The sequence below is a fragment of the Prosopis cineraria genome, unplaced genomic scaffold (assembly GCF_029017545.1).
Source record: "Prosopis cineraria cultivar Desert tree isolate PC_DT_omini unplaced genomic scaffold, ASM2901754v1 PC13, whole genome shotgun sequence".
Classification (NCBI taxonomy): Eukaryota; Viridiplantae; Streptophyta; class Magnoliopsida; order Fabales; family Fabaceae; genus Prosopis; species Prosopis cineraria.
The window spans coordinates 28,857,513-28,871,773 of NW_026555344.1; the positions used below are offsets into that span (position 1 = coordinate 28,857,513).

Here is a 14,261-nt window from a genome sequence, read left to right on the forward strand (position 1 = left end):
CTTCCCATTTTCTGATCTTTTATCGACAAATAAGGAGGGAAAGAGACTATATTTTATTTTATTTTTTGCCAAAATTACAAATAAGACCCAACAAGAGAAAAAAGAGATATGTCGGTGAATTCATAAATGTTAGGAATAATAAAAATATATATCTAAATGTCAAGCTAAATTTTAAACCTAAATTCATAAAAGATGTAATATGATTTTTTTTTAATTTTCACATTTCTACAATTTAAATCTATTTCTTTTAACATTTACTCAAATAAAATTTTATTTTATTATAATACTTAAATTGTAATGACCCATCATTCTTTTGTTGCCAATTTAACATTTTAAATACAGATATAAAATATGAAAATTTAATTATATTTTTTTCCACTATACACAATATTGTTTTTCTTTTAAATCTCCTCATATTCTTATTATATGTATATATATATATATATATTATTGGTCAATTAACTTTCTCTATTTTTTTTATTTTTTTAATTATCCTGAAATTCTTAGGTCATTATTTATGGAATCAAAGCACAATATCGAAGTGTTTTTAAGTAAGAACGTTCTCAAATAATGAGGCAGAGGATATTAGAAGTTTTTGGATTCAAACACTCCGATACGTGAACCATATAGGAGCATTTTAAAAATAAAAACATTCTCATAAATGCTTAAAAAATTAAATTAAAAAAAACTTATGAAAGCTTTTTTAATTAAAAAAATTTCAGGAGATAACATAATAAAAAAATTTAATTTATACTTACAGGAGCTTTTCTCATCAGAAAAGCTCCCACAGGTATAAATTAAAAAAAAATTAAAAAGTAGCTGCAAAACTTTTCTAATAAAGAAATAATACTTTCAATTTTTTTTTTTAATTTATACCTATTAGAAAAGCTACCATAGGATCTTAGATAGGACATAAAACGCTCTAGTATGATATTTATTTTTTTTTAATTTTTAATTTACTCCTTTTAATTCTTTCTTTCTAGATCGTCATTCCCATTGCTCACCCTCTTCTCCCGAACAAGGTCTGTTGTCTGAGTCCCCAATCTACTGTAGATCGTGAGTTTCTTCGGTCATCTTCTATTCGAGCTTGTAACCCTCGTCCTCAATCACGTGTTCCAGATTTGGTATTATCGTCATCTTCTTTCGTCCATATCTACCGTGGCATCCTTGCATTCAGATCTTTTGAAGGTCAGACGTCATCATCGTGTTCCAGTTCATTGAAGCTACCGATGACGTAATGTCAAGGTTTGTTGAAGCTCTCAGACGTTCGTGTGTTAAGCCTACTGTGATTTGCTCTCTTTTTTTTAGCCAGATTCTCGCATTTTCCAGATCATCTTTGCTCTTCTTTTAGCCTTCATTCTTGCGTCCTTTGGTCCCTGCTTCTATTCAGCTTCTAGGTTTTTTAATAAATTATATAGCTATTTATTTGTTTACGAATATGACAAATTACTGATCTTAGTTAATCCTCACATTTATTTGTTTAAGAAAATTATTTGTTTAAGAATATTCTACCTCTCAGATTTATTCTTCTCGGTAGATCATGTTACTTTGCAACACCTTAAATTAATGGGAAAGAGCTTATTTCATCCTATCTTGAATTAAACCTTGCTGATATTGAGCCCTGCATCTCGGGACTAAAGAGGTAAGTTATGTGTCCGTTTGCAATTTTCCTTTCATGGGTTCTATGTTATTGATGTTCCAGGTTGGTGTTACGTCTTCAGCAGCAAGTAGGCCCACATAAAACAAGTTTCTATTTGTTTGTTTTTCTCACATTAATTCATGGCCTGCTATATATCAAATCATAGGAATAGCTTCCGTTTGCTTCATTTGTTCTAAAATAGAAGGGAATAAGCTTTTAGCATGCTTCAGAGTTTGAAGCACTATTTGGTTGATCTGATTTCTGCTATATTATTTTCATTGTGGATTCATTTTACACAGCAACAACTACAATCTTTGCTTGAAACTCTGAATGCTACTGAGCCACATTACATTCATTGCATCAAGCCAAATAATCTTCTCAAGCCAAGGATATTTGAGAACACTAATGTGTTACAGCAACTTCAATTTCAAAAATTCAAAAAGCTATTAAACTAAATGATACCCAGTGAGTTTATTTGCAAATCAACATCAAAGTTAACATATATTTTGATTTTTCATAGATATGGCTTAGCTGCTACTGTGATATCGAATGATCTGAAAAGATGTGAACATTTAACTAAGGTGAGACTGATTTAAGATTGTGATAAAAACAACAAAATGATTTGGTTGCTTTTGGACATTTTTTTTTTTTTTGGGGATTAGGTTGCTTTTGGATTAAAATAGTCTATTTTGCTTCTCTTTAGGTTTGTCAGGCGGGAATTGTATGGATCAATTGCTCTCAACCGTGCTTCACTCAAGTCCTATGGGGAGGCATTAAACGTAGTGGTCTTGGTCATGAACTAGGAGGGTATGCTCTTATTTCCTAAATAATAAATGTAAGTCACTGTGAATGCCTTTTATAATTTCTGCAAGTGATTGTGACAACGCTATCTTGTTATGATGAAGAAAATCCTCATTACTCTGCACATGTTTTGTTAATGCTTTTAACAGACATACTACAAAACTGACAAGACAAACAAGTGAAAAATATATACTTGGATGCAAACAGAAAGCAAGCATACTTATTTTCTCAAATCTGTTACTTGTTGAGGACGAATCTGAGTCTTCAAATGCAAGTTAGGAAAGCATATTATAAGTAAGGAGAACTGGTTTGTGGTCAACTTGGTGCTTTGTTGTGCTTTTTAAGTTGGTCATGACATCTTATTTTATCTGCTCTTCCTTGTGTGATCTCATTAGAGCATATATGAGTTTAAGGAGATTAGTGTCACTAATTTGAGACAAATGACAATAAACTAGCACAATATCTATCAATTTACAGGTCAGGCATATTCCCTCTTGTGCTTCATATGCCAAGTTGCTCCTTTTTTTCTCCCTTGCAAACATTAGATTCTAGAGAAAGCACCTGGTTATTGTACTGTAGAATTCTAACTACATAGGAGTAGTTGTGCATGTTGTTGGAAAAGCACCGACTAATTTAGGAAAATCTAGAATTAGAATAAATCAAGAAAAATCTAGAAATTTTCTCAGCTGAAGCAATATCACAAAGGCGGTGAAAGGATGATTCTAGAATTAATTATTTTAATCCTATAAAGGCGGTGAAAGAGGAAAATTGAGAATGCTGTGGAGAAGCTCTCACGGACATGGTTAATGTATAAATATGCGAGTGTGTGTAGCAGAGAGAATGGAGAAAGAAGAAAGAAGAGTGTGTGAGAGTGAGGAAAGAAAGAGAAAATAAGAAGTACGTGTGGGTATAGCCTTGTAGAATATGAATAGGTGGTGAGAAAAGTGAGAAAGAGTGTCAGCAAGAAAGAGAAAAAGAAAAAGAGTGAGGGAAAATTACGAAAAAGATATAAGTATGCGTAAATTATAGTTGAGTGAGTAATAAAAATTTATTTTTAGTTTAGTCCCTATCTTCCTCCATCATCAAATCCCAACATTTGATATTAAAATTAGAGCTATTGAGACGTAGTTGGGCTGCTCAATAGTAGTTGGTAGAGTTTGAATATTTAGGCGGAAGACTTTGGGAGTCTAGATTCGCTCGAGGATCTGCTAGTACACAGTCTGGGACTATAGAGTAGATTGGTTAGGGACCAGATCTGCTTGGTGTAAGTACAAGGCACTACTGAGGTCATCATGGCAAACATAACGTCGAATTCTTGTTTAATGGAGAAGCTAAACCATGAGAGTTATCAAGTATGGAGTACAATCGTTGAGCTCTACCTCGCAGGTCAGAATCTTTGGGATCTCATTGATGGAGATGACGCTACATGCCCAACAAATCCAAGTGAATTGAAGAAGTGGCAGGTAAGGGCTAAGAAAGCTCTTTACATAGTGGTTGTTACTGTTGAGCTATAATTCATTAGATATGTCAAATATGATGCGAAGTTGCAGTGGTTGGAGAATGAGCTTGCCTCAATTCGACAAAATGATATGCGTATAAGTGAGTATTTTTCAAAAGTTAAAATTATTTGTAATGAGATTTCAAAGTTAGATCCAAGGAACCCTATCACTGACACAAGGATGAGGAGAATTATTATTATGGGGTTAAACCTAAAATATCATGGTCTAGTTACGGCAACAAGAGGTTGGTTGAAGGAACCAACTTTAGCTGAGTTGAAAAGTATCCTAGCTAATCAAGAAGCATTGGAAACTGAAATGTCCAAAGTTTTTTTGAAAGATGATGAAAAAGCTCTCTTTTGTAAAAAGAGACATCAATGAGAGGATTCCAACTCAAAGAAGGAGGGAGATGATAAAAGGTGACAAAATGACTGGCACAGAGGATGTCGCAATAGAAGCTCACATCAAGGGGATCTTGTGAAGATTGAAACAAGCCCGAAGAGAGGAAAAACTATCAAAAAAGAGGTCAATGCTATAATTGAGGGAATGTCGGCCACTTTGCTCGAGATTGTTGGTGTAGAATGGCCAAAGGAAATGTTGTCACCTCCAACAATAAGACAGCGAGGAAGAATGGGATTTTCAAGCTTCAAGTACCGTTGAAGAAGAGACAGCAATAGAAGATTTTAGTGAAGAAGAAATAGAAATGTCCTGCATTGTGGACCAAGCAAATGAAGACAAGGAAGAGAGCATTAAGGTAAACAAGAATGAAGATGCAAATAAGGACGCAGAAGATATAGAGAAACTCCATTTGGAGAAAGTAATTGAATCATGTTTTGGTGTTCAGAGATCAATCAAGAAAAAATATGAAGACAAAATGAAGAACATAGATAGGAAGACCAATCACCACCATTTATGGAGATACAGAAGTCAAGTATCAAGAATGTTTCAAGGCACAAAATGAAGACCAGTTCTTACGAGTCTCCTCAACAAGACAGAGTAGACTGCAACAAGTTCAAGAAACCGTTTAGGAGACTGAGAAAAACAAGAAGCAATTTGGCTTGGCAAAGATGTGCCAAAATTAGTCGGCGAGGGGGAGTGTTGGAAAATCACTGACTAATTTAGAAAAAATTTGGAGTTAGAATAGATCAAGAAAAATCTAGAAATTTTCTCAGCTGAAGCAATATCACAAAGGCGGTGGAAAGATGATTCTAAAAATAATTATTTGAATCCTCTAAAGGTGGTGAAAGAGGAAAATCGAGAATGCTATGCAGAAGCTCTCACGGACATGATTAACGTATAAGTATGTGAGAGTGTGTGTCATTGTGTATAGCAGGGAGAAAGAAGAAAGAAGAGAGAAGAAAGAAGAGTGAGAGTGAGAAAAGAAAGAGAAAATAAGAAGTGCGTGTGGGTGTAGCCTTGTAAAATATGAATAGGTGGTGAGAAAAGTGAGATAGAGTGTCAGCAAGAAAGAGAAAAAGAACCAAAGGGTTCCTGGCTCAGTGGTGATTGGGGCTGAGCTTGGTAGGGCGGACTACGGTTCGATCCCCCGCGGGGCCAATTGGGAGGGGGCTGGAACCTAACCACCCAAAACTGTTCCCCCGAATCTGGATTAGTCGGCCCGAAGGGTCGGATACCGGGTGAGTAATTCAAAAAAAAAAAAGAAAGAGAAAAAGAGAAAGAGTGAGGGAAAATTATGAGAGAAGATATCAGTATTTGTATAAATTATAACTTGAGTGAGTAATAAAAAATTATTTTCAATTGAGTCCCTCTCTTCCTCCATCATCAAATCCCAACACGTCACAGGTAATTCAGACGATAAGTAGTGTTTGCCCCTTGTGACATACACAAGATTTAGTTAATGCAAAATTTTAATTGTCTGGTAAACACTAGTTATAGTTTGAATTCCCACCTAGATTATATATTTGTGACTCTGAAAATTGGCTAAAGTTTATTCAAATACTACTGAATTATTAATTATTTATTTTTTTGTGCCCTTTGATGAAGAATTATAATTAGTGGGGTTTGAAAGTTGGAAGTACTAAATGTATATAAACAATGTATTGTGTGTAATAAATGTTGAATTATGGAAACATGAATCAACAAGATCAATGTGCGTACATACAAATAAGCTTTCATTTGATATTGATTTTGTTAAAGTCCAGAAACACATGCACTGATTCGATCTTGGATGGTATTTATATCTCCTTTTTCCTACATTATTGTTCCTCTGCTTCAATTTCTGTAGATATATGCAACCTTCAATTGTAAATTAAATCTTGAAGATTATCAGGTACCTATTGGTCTCAGCTGATATTTGCATTTAAGCCCAGTAATAGTTTTGCTGAGCATGGGATGGTAGGAATTATCAATATTTTTCTTTTTCTTATTCAACCATTTTGACTTATTTTTAAGAATATGATTTGAGTTATATTTTTATGTAAATTTTACTTGAGTAGTTATCCTCTGACAAAGGGAAATCGTTAAGCTTCACGGCTCGTTATTGATGGAGTTTAGTGTTATTATATTTGTAATTTTTTATATTCTTATATGTAGCATTTTTTTTCATCCAAATGCATTTTTGATGGGTTCCTTTGCTTGAGAGAAAGTGATCCTACTTAGAAATTTCATTCATTTTCTAATAGATTTGTTTGTTAGTTTTTTTAGTTGTTCTAGTTTGCCGTTTGGTATCTGAAGTCGTCACTAACTTACATCAATTGTACAAATAAAATTTCTTGTACAAGTTGATAGTATATTATTATATCTTGTTATTATGATTTATTTGTTAAAAGATGTGTATTTAAATTTCTAGTTAAATGATTATAACATTTAAAAATGAATATGAAGCAGGCCAGCATTAAAAAATAAATGTGTTTTTTTTTTAAATAAACCTATGGGGATGGTTTTTGTAAAAAAAAGTTCCTATAGAGGTACCATATGGGAGCTTTTTGGAGGAATAACACTTTTGATAGGCCTACAGGAGCTCTTCTTCCATAAAATGCTCCAGTGGGCTTATCATGTAAGTGCCTTTTTACATATAAAAGCTCTTGTGAGGTAGGCCTATAGAAGAATTTATGGCAAAAAATGCTCCTATATGCTTACCTATAAGAGCGTTTCAAAAACGCTTTTGTACGTACGGGAACTCATGTTTTTGGAGCATTTTGAAAATGCTTTGAAAAGGTGAAAATAAATGTTCTGAAAGGTTTTTGTTGTAGTGTTTAACAACTCACCAATTACATGCTTGTTGCCTTTTATACAGAGAGAGGCAACAATGCTTTCCTTCAAATTTGAATTTCACTACCAGAAGGAACAATATAACCATTTGCTCTGATTTGAGTATTGTTGGTGCGCTTTGTTTAGGGTGAGTGGCAAGGTGATTGCTGAGTTTCTTGAATAGCGGGGAAAGTGGCCTCAAGACTTGGATGCCACTCTCTCAAAATGCAGCGTTTCCATTAAAATGCTGCCAGGGCCTCGTCTTATTGGGTTCTTGTGTGGTTTCCTCTGTACTGGGCCTTAGTTGATTTTTGATTTCAAGCCTAATGCACCAATTTAATTAGCCCAAACACACTTTATTAATTAGTTAGCATAGTTATTAATGGTATGGGGTTTTGAGAAAAAAAAAATTAAAAGGTTAGGAAGGTTAATTTGAATTAAACATTTGAAAGGGAGAGGGTTTTTTTTTTTGGTCAAAAAAAGTGAGTGTTATAACCAACTATATTAAAATTTAAGAGAATTTTGTATATTTTAACTTTCATAATACCATTCATTGAATTTTTACTCCGTGGTTTTTTCTTTCCCTTAAATAGATTTGTGTTGATATGCAATAATCAATAACTGCTTAAAGTATTAATTCTTAATAAACTACCTCAGAATAATAGAGTAATTTTTAAATTTCAAAGCATTAACTAAGTTTAGTCATATTCCTTAATCTTTTTTTGATGGGTTATTATAATAAGGATCAAAGGGATAATATTCAAATGAAATAATTTTGCAAGTAATACAGAAAACATCTGTCTCAACATTTGAAGAAAAGCTTCACGAGAGGATTCTCACACTTCACTTCACTTCACTAATTAGTTCTTGGGTGAACAGTCATATGGAGTTCGAAGTTCACGAACATACGTGCAGGGTACTGTTGTCATTTACTGCAGAACACTGATAATTGATATAATAAATTTAAGTATGCACCTGCATTATGCCAAAAAAAAAAAAAATTCGATCGTTAGGTCAAAAGAACTAGATGAAAGAAAAGCTATACAACTATGCTTACATGTTTTTCCTAATTTTTGATTATTTATTTGATACCAGTTATAAAATGTAACAAAAGCTACTTAAGTAAACAGTTTAATAGGAAAAATTAAATAATATAGAACATAGAATTAAATGAAAGGTAAATTGTATAATATGGGGCGCTTATGGAGTTAATTATGCTTATTTAAGGTTATATTTGGTTTAATTGGGATGTAAAATTCGTATTTCACTAATTATTGCCTTAAGTAAGTATTCTATGGAGACTTTATATTATATCAAGCATTTAATAAAAAATTTGACTTGTGAATTATAAAGTTTTACTTGTAAATTATGAAATTGTAATTATAAGTGAAAGCTAAAAACAAACAATCTTAAATTACAATTAAATTTCAAAAGATTTCATTGCAGTTTTTGAATTTCAAAAGACGTGTTTGTAAATAAATATATTGTATGAAATTTATTCATAATTTTTTTAAGAATTAACCGATCTCATTTGGGAAGAAGATATTCCTCCCCCCCCCCTCCCTTAATTTTGCGTGGCTAGCCAAAACTGGTTGCTAGTCACGATCATTGTCCCCACCTCGATAGATGAGGTTTATAGCGTCCAAGGAATCTGAATGTAGCCATCAAAATATGGAGCAGATTCAAACAAAATTCCATTCCCCATCCAATGGCCTTGATCTCAGCATTAGGTATTGGTACGCCGCCCAATTCGTAGATAAAACCTTTCAGCCACATGTTGCACTATTATACTGAGGATGCATCCCATCAATGCGCACGAGCCCTATGGTGGGGTCCATCAACTTCTGATTTTTGAGTAGTATTCCGTCTGCACCTGTTTGGCCAGATAAGCTATCAGATGTTCCCAAACCCTTCGGTATTGGAATTGACGGCCCCAATTTTGTGTGATGTACGTATTATATGAGAAAAAAAGTGGTTATGGTAAATAATAAATAATAATAAACTGAAATAATAATATCATTTCCTGTTTTTTTTTTTTTGCTCTCAAGCAATCTCTCAATATATGAGGAAAAAAAATGATTACCGATTTACGGGATACTGATATGAGATTTTTTTTTCCTTTTTTTTTTGGTTTTGCACAAAAAAGGAGCCCATTTTATTAATATAAAAAAATTATTACACAAACTGATCACAAAAAGCAAAAGGAAACGAACACCTAGGATACAACTTATCAGAAAAGTAAATTCCTAAAATACAACCTACAAAGTAAAAACAAACCAAAAAAGCAACAGCACCTGCAAAAAAAAGAAAGAAACAGTCAACCAATACCTTCACGTGGCCGAGCCTCAAACACCCCACCGCTTGAACAATGCAACCTTTAAGAATCAGCAAAAAGAATTGGCACAGGGCGGAGATGGTGCTTCAAGAAGCCATCCAGCAGGATACATCTCCCTCAAACCTTTAGCTGCAAGAAGATATTACTACAAAATAAATTTACAGGAACACCTTTTTTCTTACCTTAAGGAGCGCTTTTGAAGCGCTCCCGTATCGAGCGCTCCGAAATGTACAAGAGCGCTTAAAAAAAGCGCTCTTGTATGTACGCTATACAGGAGTGCTTTTAGAAAAGCGTTCCTGTATGTACGCTATATAGGAGCACTTTTCGAAAAGTGCTCTCGTAAGAGAACTCCGGTTTATAAGGGCGCACGTCATGTACAAGAGCGCTCTTGTATACTTTTATGCTGACACCTTACCGGAGCACTCTTTAAAGCGCTCTTTTAAAGAGCGCTCCAGTATGTGCCATATAGGAGCGCTCTGGATATCACTCTTTATCAGAGCGCTCTTGTAAGTTATACAGGAGCGCTCTTCAAATGAGCGCTCTCGTATATTACTTTTATTTTTTTAAATCAAATTTTTCAAATTTCTCCTTTTACATATCTTTAACAATGGAAAATCATAATATCAAAAACTAATTTAAAAATAATATCAACATAACAATTTATATATAAGAAAAGAATTTGAAACTGATACAACAATTTCAATTTTCTAACTAACGTAGTTTAATTTCTAACAAGCCTAACAAATGAAACTATTGTTATTTTTTTAACATTGAAATCTAACTTCCTATCACAAATAGCCAATAATATATTCTGACCACTCTTCAACTAAATCTTCTATTTGCTCCATAGTAAAATGCGAATATCTTGCTCTAACAAAATACTACACAAGATATGAAAGCAATATATAAGTAATTAACATTATATTAACTTAATTTAAAAGCTTTTGACTTACATTTTCAGGAATGATCAACTCTTGTTGTGTGATTACTTCTCTCATAAACTTCATAACATAATATCCACACTTCCAACCTTGTAATTGTGTAGGTACCTATAAAACAATAAAAGATGTCATTATCAAAATATGGTAGAAATAAATTCTAACTTAATTTAAAATACTTCAGTGATGAAGTTATATATATGATACAAGTATTTGCTGTCGAAAATCTGGCAGAGTCTCCCCTATAACTTGGAAGTTCCAGAATTTTCCAAGAATTCTACATCAATCCAGAACAACATATTCAGAATAACAAACATAAAATATCAATCAAACAATCATTTAGATATGTACCACCTTGTTTTATTAAGAAAATAATACAAACCTTTATTCTTTTCTATGAATAAAACTCAACAGGATCAGGTCTTTCGATGTTTGGAGGGAGACCTTCACCTGCTTGATAACATGCTACAGCCCTATTATATAATGATTAAGCATACCAAATAAAAATTAATTGTTATAATAAACATATATAAAGAATATAGAACTAAAAACTTACTGATTAAATAATATCCTCATAGATTTGTAGTTCTTAAAGTCACTATCTCTTAATGAATCAAGATAATAAATCACAGGGACGAATGGATTGATACAAACAAGCATCTAATGTTGCTTGAAAAAATAAAATATTTCATTAACTAAAATATCAACTAAAGTTAAAAATAAACAATAATAACAATTTAGCCTGGATTGTGAGGAGCTAAAAATAACATGTTTCTTTTGCCTTTGGCTTTGAATGCATCAATAATCTTTTGAGAATGGTACTCAACACTATAGGTACTAGTGTTGTGCGGGCTAATAAATAAAAATTTTGTTATCAATGAGCCCGACACCACAAAAGTATAATATAAGTACCTAAAATGAAAACAAATAGAATCATTCACAACTAAAATTAAATAAATACCACAATAAGTAATAAAATTGAGAAAGTACCTGATGTATAAACTAATTTGTGTGGTTTGTAGCCAATCCTTGGTCAGAATCTCGTTAATATTTTCAGCTGCTAATTTTTTGCTAATTATTTCACCATAAATCTCCTTTTCAAATTCTACTTTATGAATCTCATTTTTAAATGTTGTCCGCATAGTCACTTCAAGTGCATTTTGATGAGGATATTTCAACTGAGTAGATTTTGTGCTGGTCTTCCTTGCCTTAGTCACAGAAGTAGATCCTTTCGACGGCTTTCCTTTCGATTTGATTGGCTTCTTTACAACTTCTTTAAATTTTGAGGACTACAAGATGTAAAATGGATTGGTAAGGCCGTAAGAGCTTTGAAGGCCAAGCCACATAAGTTCCAACCGCATCAAAAATCATGAATATATCCTCATCTTCTATTTGCACTGGCAACTCAATATCATTTTCTATTGGAATAGTTATAGTCACCTTTAAGTGATCAGCAGGCAACGGTCTGGAGTGTATAGTAATACTATTGTCATTATACACAGATCCGAGTGCCACAACACGACAATGTGGTGATTCTAACCATAATTGACATTGAGACTCGCCCTAAAAATTAAAAATTAATATTTTAAAAAAAATGTGAAACATAATTTGTGAATAAAGAGAAGATAATAGAAAGAAAAATTATAACCTTAGGAAAGTCTTCTTTAGTATGGAAATAATAACTATCTTTATCACTGGGGCTACCTTGTGGCACATTTACAACTCCAATCATTTGCTCAAATCTCTTTTCCATTTGAACTTGAATTTTTTTTTCCATTCTCGCCTCCATTTTTGCCATCCTTGCATTAAAATCATCTTCAGTAAAAATTTTGGACCGATATCCAAAGTAAGTGCCCTGAGAAATGCCAAATTCGACTCCTCTAACATGACCAGAGACCTCTGGAGCTCCTAATGCCCTACCAAGGACATCCACATGCTCCCCCACATCATCTTGTGATATTGATTGTGATAATGCTTCCTGTTGAACAAATTGTAAACTAATTATTAAGTAAATAATGTAAATAAAGTAATACACTAAAATATTATTACTCACACAATCCTCCCAAACTTTTCGAGTGCGTTCATCAGGTAATTTACCTTCTTTATCTTCTCGAGCAATCTTCCAAATAAGAGCTCGAGAAATTGGAGCATTAGGTCCAACTTCTTCCCTCTATTTAAAGAAGATATTAGAATAATTAAAAAACATTTCCTTATATATATATATATAAGTAATATCAACAGATGATATTAATTGAAACTTACCAAACCAAGTTCAATATCTGGATGCCATGTGGGTTCATTCCGTCAGTAGTTAGTGCAAGGCGTAAGTTTCTATTTTCAACCCCAAACTCAGGGTATATAAGATCAAACTTTTTCCATTGAGGAGAATTTGCAGGGTGTCATAGCTTGCCATCCTTAATTCTCTCATCAGCATGCCATGTTAAGTGTTTAGCATCTTCTGCAATGCTGTATAAGCGTTTAAATTTTGGTATGATTGGAAAATACCATAATGCCTTCGCTGGGCTACATCCATTTCTTTTGTATCGTGATGCATCACATTTTGGACACTTATCTAAGGTTGAATACTCTTTCTGAAAGAGGACACAATCATTTGGACATGCATGTATCTTCTCATAGCTCATCCTAATAGAACAGAGCACTTTTTTAGTTTCGTAAGTATTAGGTGGAAGCTCGTTATACTCAGGTAACATTTCATATAAGAGTTCAAGCAAATCTATGAAACTCTTATCACTCCATCCATTCGCTGCTTTTAGGTTGTATAGTTTCAAAATAACTGATAGTTTTGTGAATTTTTTACAATCAAGGTATAATGGTTTATCAGCATCACTCTTCAATCTCTCAAACATCTTAGGTCAGTCCTTAAGATCCTCTTCAATCACATCAATCATTTCATCAAAACGGTCAACATCATATATCCCACTATCACGATCAAATGTTAAGTAGCTCGCACTATCCCTCCAATCACTTGCATTATTCCTTATCTCCCCATGCATGGTCCAACAAGTATAAGTTGGATCAATCCCATTACATATTAAATGATCTTTCAATTCTATTGGCTTTACTCTTTTTCTATAGCAACATTTCAAACAAGGACATATGACTCCACAAGGGTCTTGATCACGAAAAAATACAAATTCAATGAATTCATCCATACCATCCCAATATTTTCTAGATAGTCGATTAGCCGACATCCACTTACGATCCATATCACTAATATGATTACCAAAATTCAATAAACAAAAGACTTAGATTTCTATAAAAAAAAAAATCAATAGCATCTTCCTTAAAAGAAGAACCTTCCAAATGATCAAACAATCGAATTCCACAACACAATACATTTAAACTAAAAAAATCAATTCATCCAAATAAAAATTTAGTAGCATAATGCATCTAAATTCTATCAATCAATTGTAATTTAATTAATAACAATAATCTCCCTTAAAAGTATATTTCATAAATAAAATAAAAATGTTCAAGTAGTTTCCTCAACTTTAATCTAAATTATCAACTATCAATACTCCATAATTTTAATATAAATAACTTCAATTCATATATTATCTATAATATTGATTATTAAAAAAATATTTGAAATTTATTCTCAAATATATAAATTAATTATTAAAAAAAATACCTTCAAAGTGTAGTCTTCACGGCAGAAAATGGCAGTATTCACGGCAGCAACGACGTTGCTTCCTCCGCTATACAGCAGTGACGCACGGTGGCAACAGAGGTCTTCATGGTGTCGCTTCCTCCGGTGTACAGTAGTGGCATAGATCTGCAACAACAATACAGATCTGGAACAGAGATGCAGATCTAGAACA

General features: G+C 33.0%; 1 protein-coding gene and 1 long non-coding RNA gene across 7 annotated transcripts; one reads left to right on the plus strand and one right to left on the minus strand.

Moving 5' to 3' along the window:
• The first annotated feature begins 927 nt into the window (after positions 1-927).
• LOC129291048 (aminoaldehyde dehydrogenase 2, peroxisomal-like) lies at positions 928-7,680 on the plus strand. Of its 6 annotated transcripts, XM_054928157.1 has the most exons (5): positions 991-1,245; positions 2,160-2,220; positions 2,343-2,446; positions 2,590-2,734; positions 6,227-6,525. In XM_054928157.1, the coding sequence occupies exons 1-4, from the start codon at positions 1,238-1,240 to the stop codon at positions 2,717-2,719; spliced, it is 303 nt and encodes a 100-aa protein (XP_054784132.1). In that variant the 5' UTR covers positions 991-1,237; the 3' UTR covers positions 2,720-2,734; positions 6,227-6,525. The 6 variants fall into 6 exon arrangements, 2 of the variants coding, with proteins under 2 accessions (XP_054784132.1, XP_054784131.1); XR_008588615.1 differs by having other exon boundaries at positions 928-1,022; positions 1,120-1,245; positions 2,343-6,525; XR_008588618.1 differs by lacking the exons at positions 2,590-2,734; positions 6,227-6,525 and adding an exon at positions 7,294-7,680 and having other exon boundaries at positions 2,343-2,474.
• Positions 7,681-8,796: 1,116 nt separating this feature from the next.
• On the minus strand, positions 8,797-10,542 carry LOC129290624 (uncharacterized). Its single transcript, XR_008588465.1, has 3 exons — positions 10,435-10,542; positions 9,475-9,610; positions 8,797-9,019 (listed from the first exon to the last, which is right to left on the minus strand). It is a non-coding gene; the product is annotated as an uncharacterized LOC129290624 (long non-coding RNA).
• Positions 10,543-14,261: the final 3,719 nt, after the last annotated feature.

Bases quoted from the DNA above. Each gene is read 5' to 3' on its own strand.
- LOC129291048 (XM_054928156.1), top strand. The intron at 2,221-2,342 runs GTGAGACTGATT...GCTTCTCTTTAG, and splicing joins GATGTGAACATTTAACTAAG to GTTTGTCAGGCGGGAATTGT. The intron at 2,447-2,589 runs GTATGCTCTTAT...TGCTTTTAACAG, and splicing joins CTTGGTCATGAACTAGGAGG to ACATACTACAAAACTGACAA.